Source organism: Suncus etruscus, chromosome 5 (genome assembly GCF_024139225.1).
Source record: "Suncus etruscus isolate mSunEtr1 chromosome 5, mSunEtr1.pri.cur, whole genome shotgun sequence".
Lineage (NCBI taxonomy): Eukaryota > Metazoa > Chordata > Mammalia > Eulipotyphla > Soricidae > Suncus > Suncus etruscus.
In genome coordinates this window covers 20,207,034-20,223,149 of record NC_064852.1, presented here as the reverse complement: position 1 = coordinate 20,223,149, position 16,116 = coordinate 20,207,034, and the positions used below count along the sequence as shown (strand labels likewise).

At 55.6% G+C, this 16,116-nt stretch overlaps 1 protein-coding gene across 2 annotated transcripts in view; it reads left to right on the top strand.

Moving 5' to 3' along the window:
• Positions 1–3,894: 3,894 nt before the first annotated feature.
• The window catches only part of COL5A1 (collagen type V alpha 1 chain), a 73,899-nt gene continuing 61,677 nt past the window's right edge, over positions 3,895–16,116 (top strand). For both annotated transcript variants that reach the window (XM_049774105.1, XM_049774104.1), the window contains exon 1: positions 3,895–4,025. In XM_049774105.1, coding sequence (XP_049630062.1) covers positions 3,905–4,025 — 121 coding nt within the window. In that variant the 5' untranslated portion in view covers positions 3,895–3,904. The remainder of the gene's footprint in view (positions 4,026–16,116) is intronic.

Genomic DNA, 16,116 nt, shown 5'->3' with positions numbered 1-16,116 from the left:
CATTCCCATCACCAATGTCCCAAGTCTCCCTCCTCCCCACCCCACCCCTGCCTGTACTCTAAACAGGCTCTTCATTTCCCTCATACATTCTCATTATTAGGACAGTTCAAAATGTAGTTATTTCTCTAACTAAACTCATCACTCTTTGTGGTGAGCTTCCTGAGGTGAGCTGGAACTTCCAGCTCTTTTCTCTTTTGTGTCTGAAAATTATTATTGCAAGAATGTCTTTCATTTTTCTTAAAACCCCTAGATGAGTGAGACCATTTTGCGTTTTTCTCTCTCTCTCTGACTTATTTCACTCAGCATAATAGATTTCGTGTACATCCATGTATAGGAAAATTTCATGACTTCATCTCTTCTGACAGCTGCATAATATTCCATTGTGTATATGTACCACAGTTTCTTTAGCCATTCGTCTGTTGAAGGGCATCTTGGTTGTTTCCATAGTCTTGCTACCTCACACACACTTTTATATACATACACTTACACATGCATCCCTCAAACACACTCTATGCATCCTCAACATGCAGTCTCACATGTTCACACCCTCACACCTGCACATGTCCACACACATGAACCCATCACACAAGTACATGCTTACAACCCTATCCACGCATGTTCCTCGCATAATGCTCTCACAATGCACCCCTCCCACATGCACCTGCCCACATCCCCCACATATACACATACCTATACCTCATATACATGCTCATAGGCACACATGGGTCACATATCCACTCGAACGCATGCATCCCACACACATGCTCACGCTGCACACGCACATGGGTGTCACATGCTCTCACAGACACATCCTCACACATATACTCACATGCAGATGTGTTAATCACCTGCAGACTAACGCAATGCTCGCTGACATTCCTCACACATTTACATGCTTAAACACCCTCACATCTTCACATGTGTGCATCCCATGCATGGTACAGGCACACAACATATAATCTCACAGTGCACCCTCATAATACACACAATGCACACATCAGACACTCTTGTGCACGCATGTTTATGCCACACAAAAATGCTTGCTCGCTACACAAACATGCTCTCATGTGAAGCCTCATCCCTCCTTTCTTCCTAGGTAACTTGACCTTACCTGCAAGACCTTTTGCCCATTCCTGGGAGGGGTCTTGGAAAAGATAGATAAGGCCTTTGACCCAAGGGATTAGGGGGGCGCTATTTTGGTCTTTGGCCAGCATGGAGGTCAAAGGGAAGATGGCTGAAAGGAGTTAAGATGCAGGGCTAGCTAAGAATGACTGATTGCTTAAAAGGTTATGATAGAGGCCACACCTGTGGTGGACAGGGCATGAATAAAGTTGATGCTTCCTGATGTCTGTCTCTGGATGAGTCTGATTCCACTGTTCACTTAAACCTGGGACCCACCAGCTGAATGGGGATTGCGGAGCTACGTGGCCTGGGATGGCAGAGAAAAATCCATCCACCTCCATCCTTCACCATCCACCACCATTCTTAATTATTAAATGCAACACTCATACATTGGTGGGTCATACATGCTCACACATATATGTCTACCACATGTATGCTCAAGTGAAGCCTCATCCCCCACCCATATTTCCTAGGTAACTTGACCTTACCTGCAAGACCCCGCCCATTCCTGGGAGGGGTCTTGAAAAGGGTAGATAAGGACTTTGACCCAGGGGATTAGGGCTCTCTGCGGGGCTTTGCCCTTTTGGTTTTTGGCCAGCATGGAGGTGAAAGGGAAGATGGCTGAAAGGAGTTAAGATGCAGGGCTAGCGAAGAATGGCTGTGCTTGAAAGGTTATGATATAGGCCACACACATGTGGTGAATAGGGCATGAATAAAGATGATGCTTCCTGATGCCTGTCTCTGGATGAGTCTGATTCCGCCGTTCACCTAAGCCTGGGACCCGCCAGCTGAATGGGGATAGAGGAGCCACGTGGCCTGGGATGGCAGAGAAAGATCCCATATCCATCCTTCACCATCCAGCCCCATATTTAATTATTTAATGCTACACTCAAGTACATCAACAATTTCACCTATGCGCAAGTATGTCACACTCATGCTTTCATGCATGAGTATCACACACACATGCTTCCATGCATATACACACATGGCATACATACACTTTCACATGGCACATTATACCATACCGTACATCATATGCACACACTCACACATGCATGTGAATTTTACGCAATGTTCGCATACATACTATATGGTCTCAAATCTCATACATGTCACCTATTGGATGCTCGAGCACAATACATGACCGTCACGATGCACATCACACACAACCCTCTCGTACAAGCATGCATGGTCTCACAAGACACATATATACATATACCACCTATGCTCATGCGCATGAGCCATATACACACACTCTCACAAGGAATACCCATATATCACACGCCCTCTTACACATGCATATATCAACACAATAGTGCTCTCATGCTCATACGTACTCACCCCCTCCTACACTTACGGCGCATTCACGTGTATGGCAATACACACACGCACATGTATGCCACACACTTATGCATAGAGCACACATAACACAGCTCTCACACATACAAAGTACACAAGCACACGTATGTCAGTCCTCTCACACCCACACACAACACGTACAGCCACTACCACACACCCAGGCCCTAGCCCTCAAAGCACATGAATGGTGGGAAAAGCAAATGGAAAAAAGGAGGAATCTTCGCTTTGCTCAGCCTGGTTCCCCTTTGCCGTCTCTCCAGCTGTCCTTGGCCTTCAGCCTATCCCTCCTGGAGTTTCCTGAGAGAGTTGGGAGTTAGGGCTTTTGGTGGGGGAGCTTTACAACCTTCTGTAAAGGGTTTTGGGGTGCTGAGTTCCCAACCCATTCTGCAGCCAGAATGTCTGAGTCCAAGGGGGTGGGGCCACAGTATTTGCAAAGCGCACAGAAGTCACTCTGATGACCAGCACCCCCAAAAGGGAATGAAGGACTGCCTCCATGACCTGGTCTGGGAAGCCCCCAACGAAGACACTGCCAGCGCCATCTCCCTGGCCTGTGTGTCTGTAGCCCCTTCTTCTGTCCCCTACTACCGAGGGGGTCCCTAGGAAGATCAGAGCTGGAAGGTCTGAATCATTTGTTCAGAGCCTTTGGGGTACGTGTATGGGGGTGTCTTGGCCAGTGTCACCCTAATGTGGGCTCCGGAAGCCCTTGCAAAGGCCGCCCAGCCCAGCCCAGGGCAGGGTCTGGCTGGTTCTGGGCTCCACATCTGGCTGCTCAGACTCCACCCAGCCAGCCACTTCTCCAACCAAGTCCAGAACCGAGCTCTGGGGGGGGAGCCCAGCTGCGCCTCCGCCCTAGCCCGAACGAGCAAGCGAGCGAGCAAGCGCTCGGACCCGAGCTCGGCCCCAGGGCTGCTCGGGGCCGTCTAGGCGCCGCCTCCGCCCCACGTCGGCCAGGCCGCGCCCGGCCACGCCCCCTGCTAAGGTCCCGCCCCTTAGCCCGAGGCGGCCAATGGAAGGCGGGGCCGGGCCCAGCGGTGCGAGCTGATTGGCTGCCGGCTCCTGGAGTCCCGCCCCCTCGAGGGTGCTCCCCGGCCCCAGGGCGGGAGAGGCGCGGGGGAAAAGTGTGCGGCGCCCCGGACCGAGCCCCGCAGTCCTCGGCCCCGCGGCAGGCGATCGGCTCGGCTCCCCGAAGAGAAACTCCGGACTGCAGCGGCTGCAAAGTGCACACGCCATCGGGGTCCCCCCACGCTTCCCTTCTTCCTGCGGGCCGGCTCGAACCCCCAACTTTCCCGCCCGTGGGCGCCCTTGCAAGCCCGCAGAGCCGCCGCCAGCAAGATCCAGGGATCCCCCATGACTTCCTAGAGCCGCACAGGCCCCGCCGAGACCTCGCCCCCGCACCCCACCTCACCCCACGCACCCCGCCGGCATGGACGTCCACACTCGCTGGAAAGCGTGCAGCACCCCGTTGCACCCCAGTACCCCGCGGCTGTCCTCACCGCTGCTGCTGTTCCTGCTGCTTCTTGGGGTACCCCTGCCCAGCCGCGCAGGTAAGCGCGGGGTGCATGAAAAGGACTGCCTGTCACTCGGGCGCTGTCGCAGCTCCTACGCGTGGAATGCACCGGGCCTGGACCCTCGGCTCGGGGGGGGGGACCTGTAATGGGAGGCCAAGTTTGGGGGATCCCCCGGAGTGCCCGCCTGCCTGCCTGCCCCAACCCAGCGAGCTGGCCTAGGGCCCCTGCAGCTGAGCTGATGAGCGGGGCAAGTTAACTTTTGACCCCCCCAAACTTGGTCTCCCCTAGAGAACACAGTCTGCAATTCTGGGCGGGGTCCTCATTTCCCCTGCTGGGGCAATTCCAGAAGTGGGAACCCCCTCCCCTGGCCCTGCACACCCCCCTGTGGTTCTCTCTATCTGCAACAGGCTGGCATCCTGATCCCTGGATCGGGGTCTCCCCCAGATCCGCTACTATGGGGTTGAGAGGGCACCCCAGGGCGGGAACCCTGTTTCTCCATCCCCCTTCCCAATGCCCTGGGTGAATGCCAAGAGGTGACATTCCTTGAGCAAAGGCAAGTGGGCCTGGGGATTCCCAGAAGGCATGTAGGTAGGGGTTGGCTGTCTCTGGAGTGCCTGGTGCCCCCCCCCCCTAGGGACTCCCCGCACCAGGCTTGAGTTTTCTCAGCCCATCCTGGAACGTTAGAACTCCCTTGGCAGGTGGGGATACTGCAGGGTGGAGGCAGAGGGTTTGATGCAACATGGACCCGCCAGCTGTTGGGAGGCTGGGGCTTCCGGTTTTACAGTCCCCCCTTCTCTGTCCAAGGATATGAGCACTGGAAGGGAACTCCTTCCTTCTTCCCTCTCCTGTCTTCAGAGGGAACGGATGCTGGGTGGTCCACACCGGGTTAAGGCTCTGGGCTCTCTCTGGCACATGGTCAGTGCAGGCAGGGGACAATGGGGGGCTTCCGGACAAGAGGTATGGTTGGGGAGGTGTCTTGTGGTCTGACCACTCAGCCATCACCTCCATACTTAGCCCTGTCCTGGCTCCACTGATAACTTGGAGACTTGGGAGGGAACCCTTTGTGGGGGTTGCCACTGTCCCCCAAGAACTGGAGAGTGTAGTTGTGGGACTGGGGCTGAGCAGTTGTATGCAGCCCCCTCCCTTTACTCCCCCCATGGACTCCCTGCTGTGGGGGCCCTTGGAGGAGGAGGGTGGGGATTGGGGCATTGAACAGTGCAGGGTTAGGGGAGAGGCCAGTTTCTGGGTGGTTTTTCCTGCAGCCCCTTGGGCCAGGATTGGGAGCGCCTCATTGTCCTTGCCATGGCTGGGGGCGGGCGGAGGGGTCCTGGGCCAGACTCTCCGCCACCCCCCCCACCCGGCTCCTCCTCTCCCCCGGAGTTGCCAGATGTTTTCAGAGTTTGCTCCGAACATGCGAACATGCTGCTCGCCTACCTTCCCCAGGCCAAGTGTGTGAAGGAATGAAAAGGAATATTGCATTTGGGGCCGATTACTGCTGTAACGGGCAAAGCCGACTATGGGAACTGAAATATGACCCCAATATTTGGAAATTGAGGTCATCTCCTCGGCGCCTTGTTGGCCAGTTCTGGTCACGTGGCCCTTCTTGCACAGATTTTGTGGGAAGCCTCGTCCAAGTTTGGTGGGGCTGCCCGACCTCCAATGGTTAAGTTTCCTCTGACTCAATCATGTTGGCTGCAAACGGGCCTTTCCATCCTCGTCCCCTTCCTCCGCCTCCTGGAACAGCGGCCGGGCAGGAGGGGCCCCCCAACCCATAGCCTCGGGGGTCTGGTCCAGGCTTGGGTGGTGGCAGGGCCATGGTGATGGGTCAGGGCAGTGCTGAGTGCTGGACCCAAGTTCCTTCTGGGGGTGTCTTCCATTTAGGGCAGTTCTAGGGGTGCTGGCCAGAGCTGACACCCCACCCTGTACTGCCGAATCCTGAGCCAGCACTGTGGCGCCCTGGCCAGCCCCTGTGTCTGCTCTGGAGGGGGGCTGCAGAGCCCCAGTGAAAAGGGGTCACTTGGAGCCCCGAGTGTCTCCTGCGGGTGCTGCTGCTGTGTGGCCCTGTGTAGTGTGGCCCAGTACGTGGCTTGCACCCTTAGTCTCCCCTGACCACACAGAGGCTGGTCAGTGCAGGGTGGGGCACTCCCGTGGAAGGACCCAGAATCTGGAGCAGGGACTTGGGCTGTGGATCTGATCTCAGCCCGGGCCTTGTGTGAGCAGCATCCCTTTGCAACCTCGTGTGAGTCCTCGGCAACCTGGGAGAGTCGCGGCCCACACAGGACAGAGATGCCCCAGACAGACTGATGTGGCCTGGACCTGGACCTCACCCTCCTCCCATCCTGCTTTCTCCCTCTATCCTCTCTCCCTTCATCCTTCCTTCCTTCCTTCCTTCCTTCCTTCCTTCCTTCCTTCCTTCCTTCCTTCCTTCCTTCCTTCCTTCCTTCCTTCCTTCCTTCCTTCCTTCCTTCCTTCCTTCCTTCCTTCCTTCCTTCCTCCCTCTCTTCCTTCCTCCCTCCCTTCCTCCCTCTCTCCCTTCCTCCTTCCCTCTCTCCCTTCTTCCTTCCTCCCTCCCTCTCTCCCTCCCTTTTTCCCTCCCTCCCTCTCTCCCTCCCTTTTTCCCTCCCTCCCTCTCTCCCTCCCTTTTTCCCTCCCTCCCTCCCTCTCTCCCTTCTTCCTTCCTTCCTCCCTCCCTTTCTTCCTCCCTCCCTCCCTCTCTCCCTCCCTTCTTCCTTCCTTCCTCCCTCCCTTTCTTCCTCCCTCCCTCCCTTCCTTCCTCCCTCTCTTCCTCCCTTCCTCCCTCTCTCTCCCTCCCTTCCTCCCTCCCTCTCTCCCTCCCTTCTTCCTTCCTTCCTTCCTTCCTTCCTTCCTTCCTCCCTTCCTTCCTTCCTTCCTTCCTTCCTTCCTTCCTCTCTCCCTCCCACCCTCCTTCACTTCCCTCCCTCCCTTCCCACTTCCTTCCTTCCTTCCTTCCTTCCTTCCTTCCTTCCTTCCTTCCTTCCTTCCTTCCTTCCTTCCTTCCTTCCTTCCTTCCTTCCTTCCTTCCTTCCTTCCTTCCTTCTTTCCTTCCTTCCTTTCCTCTCGCCCTCTTCCCTTTCCCCTACTCTTCCAGCGCCCACCAGCCCCCTGCCTCTATCCCCTGCTGCTGTCTGTATTGCCTTTGGCAGCCTGGGGTATTGGGTAGAGGTGCCCGAGAGGCCCATATGAATGTGGATAGACCTGGCACAGGTTGACCAGTAGGCTCTGGATAGCCCCAGGAAACTTCTCAGAGGTGTTGACAGTCCTACTTTTCTTCCCTTCCTGTCAGTCTATCCGTCCTTCCTCCTAACTGCCCATTGCTGGCCGGCCCCAGTGGCCTGAAAGCCTCTTCTGGGCATGGGAGGAGCACCAGGCCACACTGGCCCTGGAAGTCTTGGGGCTTGTTTTGGCTTTTCTGTCCCTGCTGTGCAGCCAAGTGCCCCGATGGGAGTGTTGGAGGGCTGGTTTTCACACAGAGGAAACCATTAAGGAAAAGTTTCCTTTATGTTCCCCAGCCAGTGCACTCTTTGGCCTGGGGTGGCAACCTGGGACAGACCCATCAGATTGCCCCAGGACAGGTACCTCTTGCAGAATGGAGAAGGGATGTGTGTGACCGTGTGTGGGGGCTGGGTGTGTGTGTCTGTGTATCCATGCATGTGTGTATCTGTGTGTGGGTAGGTGAGTATGAGTCTGTGTGTGTGTGGGCCGGGTGCGTGCTTCCATCTATTCATGTGTGTGGGCTGAGTGCATGCATACATCCATGTGTGCGGGCGGGGTACGTGCGAGTGTCTGCTTGTAGGCCCGGTGCATGTGCGCGCGTGTGTGTGTGTGTGTGTGTGTGTGTGTGTATGTGTGTGGCTATGTGTGAGTGTCCGCATGCATGCAGGCAGGGTGCACTGTGTATTCGTGCATATGTGCGTCTGAGAGTGTGAGCAGGGTGGGTGTGCTTTGTGCCTATGATTGTGCAGGTAGGGTATACCTGAGCAGGCAGGGCATGCGTGACTTTGCCTTCCCATGACTCCCACAACACCAGTTGTCCCAGAGAAGCTGGGGAATGACCAGAGGTGGCAGTGGGCAGTAGGACGCCTGCAAACCCGTGTGTCCCACCTTATTCCGTGGCACTGCTGAGCTCTCAGCTGCAGAACAGCCCGCTTTAGGAGTGCGTCTGTGCTGGGTGAGTCAGACCCGAGACAAACCGCAGTCTGACCCACTTCCCTGGGCCGCCGTGCTCCTGCCCTGCCCTGCCCTGCCTGGGTACTCGGTGCTCTTTCGGGGAAACTGCAGCGTCCTTACAATGCTTGCAGTCCACATAAAAATGCATTGAGGGTACATATAGCTGCTGGGTATGTGGCCTCGTGGCGCTGTGGCCTCAGGGCACGCTGGCCTGGCCTCTGTGATTCTGCCATTCTGGGATTCTGAGATTCTGTGATTCTGTGCTTGCAGCATGAAAGCATGAGCAGGCTCAAACCTGTGCGGGGCCCAGGGAAGGTCTTGAGCCTCACCAGAACCCTGGAGTCAGAGTCAGACACATGAATGTAGATTGTACCCAGGAAAGGCCAGTTGGCAGTAGGACACCAGCCAATCAGAGAGAGGCAGCGTCCAGCTAGTGGGACATCAGCCAATCAGAGAGGGGCAACACCCATCCCAGTGGGACACCAGCCAATCAGAGAGGGGCAATGCCCAGCTTAGTGGGACACCAGCCAATCAGAAAGAGGCAAGCACATTCCAAGGAGGTAATAACCAATCAGAGATAAACCTGCTTTAATCCCTGAAGTTTATTGAGGTCTATTCTGGGGAGAGACCTCGGCGACCCATGGGTGTTTCCTGTGTGTCCCTTCCTGGCTCTGCAGACCTGGGGGCAGGTCCCAGTGAGCCTCACTGGAGCCCTGGGCCAGGATGGCCACTTTCGGCAGATGTGCTGGGATCTGGCTGGGCCTGGCACACCTCACTAAGGTGTTGGTCACCCTATACAGTCAGGGACGGGCTGAGTGCAAGGGTCCCATAGGCCTCAGGGGCTTTGGGAGAGATCCCCAGTCCTGATGGCAGGTGAGGGGACAGTTATGTATTTGTAGGCCCACAGGGGCTGACTTTAGGGGTCAGTGACAAGCTACTGGGCCCCACCCAGGCTCTTGCTCAGTGGATGTCACAGTCTGGGCCTTGCCCTCAGTCTGATTCGGAGGGCCGAATTGTGAGGTCACGGGGCACCTTTGGGAGAGATGGTTCTCAGCCCCATGGGCCGCCATGTTTCCTTTCTGCACCTGCTTTTTCTTTCCTATGGGGCAGCCCTACACCTCTGGAGGGAAGGAGTCTTGGGTGCATTTTCCGGCTGATGCTGCTCATCCTTCTCCCAGGAGAGGCATGGGACATGGCTCTGTCAAAGAGCGGTCATTGTCCCCTCAGCTGGGCTCTGTACCCCAGAATCCGGGAGGCCTTGCCCTTTTGGGTCAGTTTCCAGGGTACCACAGGGCCATGCTCAGGTGCCAAGTTTAAACGCAGCTGCTTCTTTCCAGGGTACCACTGTCCTTGGAAGCCCCTGTCAGGTCTCAGGCATGCTAGGCTCGTCTTGGAGGATTGAGGCTTCAGGATGCAGAAGCCAGAATATTTGGGGGTTGGGGTCTCTGTGTGCACACGGCCTGAGAACACCTCCTCATTTGAAATGGGGGACCAAAGAGGAGTGGTGTGGGCATCACGGAAGGTATAGGGGTGTTGCCTGCGGGCACTAAACTACCTCAGAGCTCTTCATTGACAGTGCTGGGGTGAGAGATTGGGGCACGGGAAAGGGCTGGCACTCCCAGGCTCAGGGCCTCCTCTGTCCATGCAGAACTCTGGCTTCCCCGGGCTCCTCTTTGCAGCCCTGAAAGATGCACAAGGGACCAGAGAGGGAGATGCTAGGAACCCCTGAAAGCCACTTACAGTATCCTGGGAGGGAAACTGCTTTTCTGGCAAGTGCTTTGAGTGAGGGGACACTGTGGGTGGGGGTTCTAGAGGTGAGTTCGGCTCAGGGCCGGTGGACCAGGGGATGGACAGGTGGTTACTATTTCATCTCCAGGGGCCTGGGTAGCTCTGCTCCATGACTCTGTTTCCCCTCTGTGACACAGGCATGGAAGCCCGGGAGGTGTTATGGTACAGAGCCCAAGACAGTGTAGCCATGGGATCTGTCTTGTGTGCTGAGTTGGCCTTAGCCTGTGCTCAATCTAGGGGCACCAAGGGTGCCCATCCTGAAACCCTGGCATCAGGGCACTGCTGGGGCATCAGGTGCCAAATGGGAGAGCCCTTCCTGTGTCTCATGGTCCTCATCTCAGGCCTAGACACCTAATGGGCTACCCCACAGCCCCTAACTGCCAGGTATGGGGCTGGGTGGTGTGACCCAGCCTGGATTTCCTGCACACAGCTTCACGAAAACCTCACTTTTGGGACACTCAACACCCAGCTGTGCTGGGGGCCTCTCGCTTGGACCTGGAGCTGGGCCTAGCCCAGCCAAGTGGGGGGTGCAGGTCCAGTTTCCTGCCCAAAAGGGCTATAAGAATCTTAACAGGGATCTAAACCTAAGAGTCTAAAGATGTTGTATTCGGTCCCTCAAAAATCGTGGAACTCAGGCACTGGCTCTGAGGCCTGCAGTGGACACTGGGGGGTGGGGTGGGAACTCCTTGAACCAGAGGTACTTGGAGCAATAGTCACCCCTGGCCTTGTATTTAGGGCTGGGCCTGGTGCTCATCCCTTTGACTTGGGAAAGGCAGATCAGGGGGCGTGGGGCCCCTGAATCAGTCTTCTTCATGGTCCATAGGACCGTCCAGAGATGTGCACCAAATTGGAAGCCTAAGCAGCTGTGGGGGACTCAGTGGCAGTGTGTGAGCAGAGGAAGGTCACCCCTGGTTCAGGCTAGTGCTGGCCATATACAGTGGGCCCTCACCCAACCTCCAAAGAGGTTGAGGGACTGTGGGCATCGGGGTAGGGTGTGCACAGGGAATGTGCAGTGGGGATTGGCTAGCCTGGCATCACAGAGCACCCAGAAGCTGCTGCCAGTGCCCTGCTCTGCCCTGTCCCAGACACGCTTTGGAAGTGCCGGGCCCAGGCAGGATGGACTTGGCCGGGCTGCGCTTGGGGGCTGTTTTGTGACAAGCACCGTGGCCTAGATATTTTGGGATTCCTGGGGTCTCAGCTACTGAGAGGTGAATTGGGAGATGGGTAATCCCAGTGACTGCAGCAGGGAGGGGTGGTTAGAAAGCTGCAATTTAAAACTTTTTTCTTCTTTAGTTTTTTGAGCTAAACCCAGTTGCACTTAGGGGTTACTTACTCCTGGCTCTGTGCTCAGGAATCACTCCTGGCAGGCTCGGGGGACCCAATGGGATGCTGGGGACCGAACACAGGCTGGCCACATACAGGACAGATGCCCAGCTCACTGTGCTATCACTCTGCTCTGCAAGCTTCATTATGTTATTTTGGGGTGCAGGGGATGGAAACCTGGGTCTTATACCTACCAGGCCTCCTCTGCTGTTCCCCAAACTCGGAAAACTTCCTGTTGGAAGCCAAAGCACCAACAGGCTCTCGCTCTCTCTTCACACCCTCGCCCTACGGGCCCGCCCTGGAGGAGCTGGGCCCAGCTAGGTCCCCTGTGGGTCCTTGGGAAGCTCCTGTCCTCACACGCCCCTGGGCCCCCCTGCGTGCAGCCTCTGCTCCCCTCCCGATTGCAAACAGCTGCCTGGCCCGAGCGGGATCCCTGGATACCAGGGCCGGACTGCAGGCAGGGCGTGGGGGCAGGGGCAGGCTGGGTGACAGCCCGGAGGAGGAGGTCCCACTGCCTCTCCTGAGCTAAAGCCCTAGAATGAGAGTGAGGGGGGTCAAAAGGTCAATTGTGGGGGAACAGGAGGGGGTGGCGACCGCTTGGGAAATTTCTGGAAGGTCAGCAGATTCTCAGAGTTTTTCTTCCTTCCCTTTGTGCTATCTTCTGTGGGGGTCCAGGGAGCAGGCTGTGCCAGTGGCCTGGGTCTTGGTGCTCCTTGGATCTGGTTCTCATCTCTTCCGGACAGGGAGGAGGGTAAGGGGTTCTCCATGTGTTTTGGGGCCCATGGGAGGAGGAGTAGCCTCTGCAGCCTGATTTCAGGCCTCCCTGCACTGTGCAGCCGGGAGTGCGCTGTGCTTTGCGCTACGGCAGAGGCCAACTGCTTTCTGATTCTGAGTCATTTTTTCCATGTTCGTGGAAGGGCTGAGGGCTGCAGGCAAATCAGGGCCAGGTAAGTACTGGCTGTTTCCTACCAGCAGTCCAGGGCTGAGCGGCCAGAGGAGCCAGAGGGATGGGTTCGGGAGATAAGGGTGGGGGTCCACTCCTGGCCCCTGGCCCCTCGCCCCTCCACTCTGAGGCCTGAGAGGTTCCAGGAGTTGGGCTGCAGGCCCTTTTGTGTCAGGGCAGAAGACTGGGCTGAATTCCAGTGTAAAGAGGAGCAGCATTGCAGAACAGGAGCAGCTGGAGGCCTGCAGGCCCTAGCCCAGGATCTACCCTGGTTTTCTCTTAAAATGTGTCCTGAAGGGCTGGAGCAGGGGTCCTCAAACTTTTTAAACAGGGGGCCAATTCACTGTCCTTCAGACTGTTGGAGGGCCAGATTATAGTAAAAACAAAAATTATGAACAAATTTCTATGCACACTACATATATCTTATTTAGAAGTGAAGAAACAAAATGGGAATAAATACAATATGTGGCCCGCGGGCCATCGTTTGAAGACCCCTGGGCTGGAGCAAGCGATAGCACAGTGGGGAGGGCATTTGCCTTCTTGCATGCATTGGACCCAGGCTCGATCCTGGCATCTCATAGGTTCCATGAGCCTTCCAGGTGTGATTCCTGAGTGCAGAGCCTGGAGTAATCCCTGAGTGCCACTGGGTGTGGCCCATGGCCAAAAACCAACAAAAAAAGAAAAATGCGTCCTGAGTTCTGGAGACGTGTCAAACTCCCTGGGAAGTGGCTTCTCAGGATGCCTGCCCATCCTCTTGCATGGCACCCTCTGAAAAAAGGAAGAACCTCCCTTTCCAGGGGCTGCTTCCCTGTCTGTCCCCCAGCCTGGTGGAGGAGGGCCCACAGCAGGACCAGGAGGATCAGCCAGTTCAGTGCCTCTGGAGGCTAAGTGAAGTACTGCACCCACTGCTGCTGGTTCAGTGGGACATGATGCGTGTTTTGGGGTGTGTGTGTGTGACATAATAAGACCCCCATCTCAGGGGCTGGAGTGATAGCACAGGAGCAGGGCGTATGCCTTGCATGTGGCCGACCCAGGACAGACCTGGATTCGATCCCTGGTGTCCTATATGGTCCCCCGAGCCAGGAGCAATTTCTGAGCGTATAGCCAGGAGTAACCCTTGAGGGTCACTCACTGGGTGTGGCCCCAACACAAATCAAAAGACTCCAACCTCAGTTCCTGCACGTGTTAAGTTGAGGTGCTGGCCTCAGGTGCGTGTTGGAGAGGGTGTGAGGACAGTTTAGCGTAGCCAATAAGCCCAGTAGTGCTTGCACTGCGCCCTGGGACTTGTTCCCATCTCCCCTATGGTTCTTTGAGAAAAGGGTTGTAGTCTGTCTCCTGGGGAGACTGAGGGGACACTGAGATACAGAGGGGGCTCTGTATCTGGGTAGGGAGGGGCGACTGGCCCATGGGCCTGCTGGATGGAGCCTGGAGCTCCCTGGAGGGTTTAGGGTGTCAGTACTTAGCAACATGGCAACAGCCCACACCCCCAGATCTTCCCAGGGTGCCCCTGCAACTGTACACCTGCCTGGGTTAGTGTCTCTGTGTATACCCATGCATGCACATGATACCGTGTATATGAACCCCACAAGTATTTGCGCTCGTATCTGTGTTTGTACGTCTTACCAGTGTTCGTAGGCATGCATATGTCTGCATATATAGGCTTACATACATGTATGCAAACATACACTTGCATGTAAGGCACCACATGTACTTATATATGATGGTGCTGGTATCTATGTAGTTTCTGTGTTCACGCCAGCACACACATGCATGTGTGTGTTTGCATGTATATGAGTGTTTGAGTGAATGGGTGCATCTATTTCAGCTCAACCTCCTGTCTCTCTGGCTCTTTGTCTCTGGCTGTGTATCCCATGAGCACACGTGAGAGCTGCTTGCTCCAGACCCCGGGTTCTGCTCCCTGCAGCCCCCTCCCCAGCCATGAGAAACTGTCCTGTGACACATGCGCCGGGGACCAGACCTGACATCTGGGGGGGGCTCTGGATGTCTCTCCCACCCCCTACCCAACTCGGCCTGTCAGCCCGCTCCTCACATCTGGCTCTCGGATGAGCCTTCTCAGGCTTTGCAGTCCCCGCACTCTCATTCCAGGCTCAACCCTAATACCCTATCAGGGTGTCCTGAAGTGTCTGTGCCTTGTTATGGAATTCTTGTCATTCCGTTGGCTCCTGCGCCTCGTCTTCACCGGTCCTGCATTCATGTTGGAGCCCAGCCATGCCTTGCTCTGATCTCAAGGATGGGGGTGGGGTGGGGGCTGCACATCCTGGATGTGAGATGCTCAGTTCCAAACCTCTTCTGTGCTGGCCTTGGGGCGCTGGACTGAATCTCCCAGGGCCCGGAGACAAGGGTGATGTGAACCCTGGCTCTGCTTTTCCCATCAGCTTTCATTTCCGGTCAATTTCTTGCCCCTCAAGTGCCCACCTAAAGTGGGGGTTCAGATGCTCCCCTCATTTTTTTTGCTGTGTTCCAGTAGCCAGGCAGCTTCCTGTTTAGGGCTCCCCACTTCCTCTCTGGCCATGCAGCTCCCCATTAGTGCCTTTCTCAGTTTCAGTAACCATGCTCTCCTGCTTCACTGCTGCCTTTCTGCTCAGAAAACACCAAAACACATGGGTGTCACTAGTACCCCACCCTGAGGATCTCAGGTGCTAGGGCTCTGTGGCTTCCCCTGGTGTCTCACTGTGTCCCTACTACAAGGTCCCTATTGCCAAGTGAGCTTTGCCCCTGCCAGTCACTGTTGTCATCCCTGCTGGGGTCCTGGGCTGCTCTGTGAGGAGGTGAGGAGGTGTGGGGCGGGGTTCAAGGGCACACTGGGCACAAGGGTAGTTGTTTTTGGCACCAAAAGTGAAGAGTTGGGAGCCCCTGGGCTCTTGGGTTTTTGTCCTGGGGATGGTCATGGCATAGGCTTTATGGTGAGAGCATTAGGACCTATTTTTGGCTCAGGTGGTTGGAAGCTACATGCCAGTGTTGGACCTGTAGATAACCTGAGCGAGCACCAGATAGCAGGTGGCAGATGTGGGCATTTGATGGGGAGTGTCTGAACCATGGTGCCCAACATTGGATTGGGGTTGGGGAACAGGTCTTTTCTTTTACCTACATCATTCATTCATTCATTCACCTACTCATCTATGCCAGCTATTCCCATTCATATCTCTATCCTATGTATCATCCCTCTACATGATCACCCATCCACCATCTATTTATCCATGTACCCATCTATCCAGTCATCCATTTGTCAACCCATAATTATCCATCCATCCACATACCCATCCATCCTTCCATTTAACATCCATCCTCACACTCATCTACCCACCTAAAAATCCATCTGTCCATTATCCATGTACACATTCATGAGCCACCCATCTACCCACCTATCCATCATCCACCCACCATCTGTCTACTCACTTATCTTTCCTTTATCTTTCCACTACTTGTGCCCTAGCCACCCCATTCTTTCCCCTAGCTGGTTGCTTCCTGTCCCCCAACCTACTCTCAAGGGTATGGACACCCCACTCAGCTACAGGCAGTGTGAATGGCTGGTGCTGAAATGTCTGGGGTGTTCATAAGACAGGGTTGGGTGTGGGCGCAGATTCAGGGACCGCACATCTGGGGCAGGGTGTGTAGCTGGAGTGGGTACATGTGGGGAGGAGGGCAGCTGTGAGGGAGAAAGATGGCAGCTATGGGGGTGCAGGGGGCTGTGTGAGGGGCCTTTTCCTGAATCCCAGCAGTCCTCATCATGTTTTCAGCAGGTGGAAGATCCAGGGACTCTGTGGGGTGGGGGAAATTTTACAATCTGAGTCTGGGGACATACTTGTTTAGACCCTTTCCCCTCTGCGTGACTGTCCCAGACACCTGCAGGCATAGGGGTGTTAG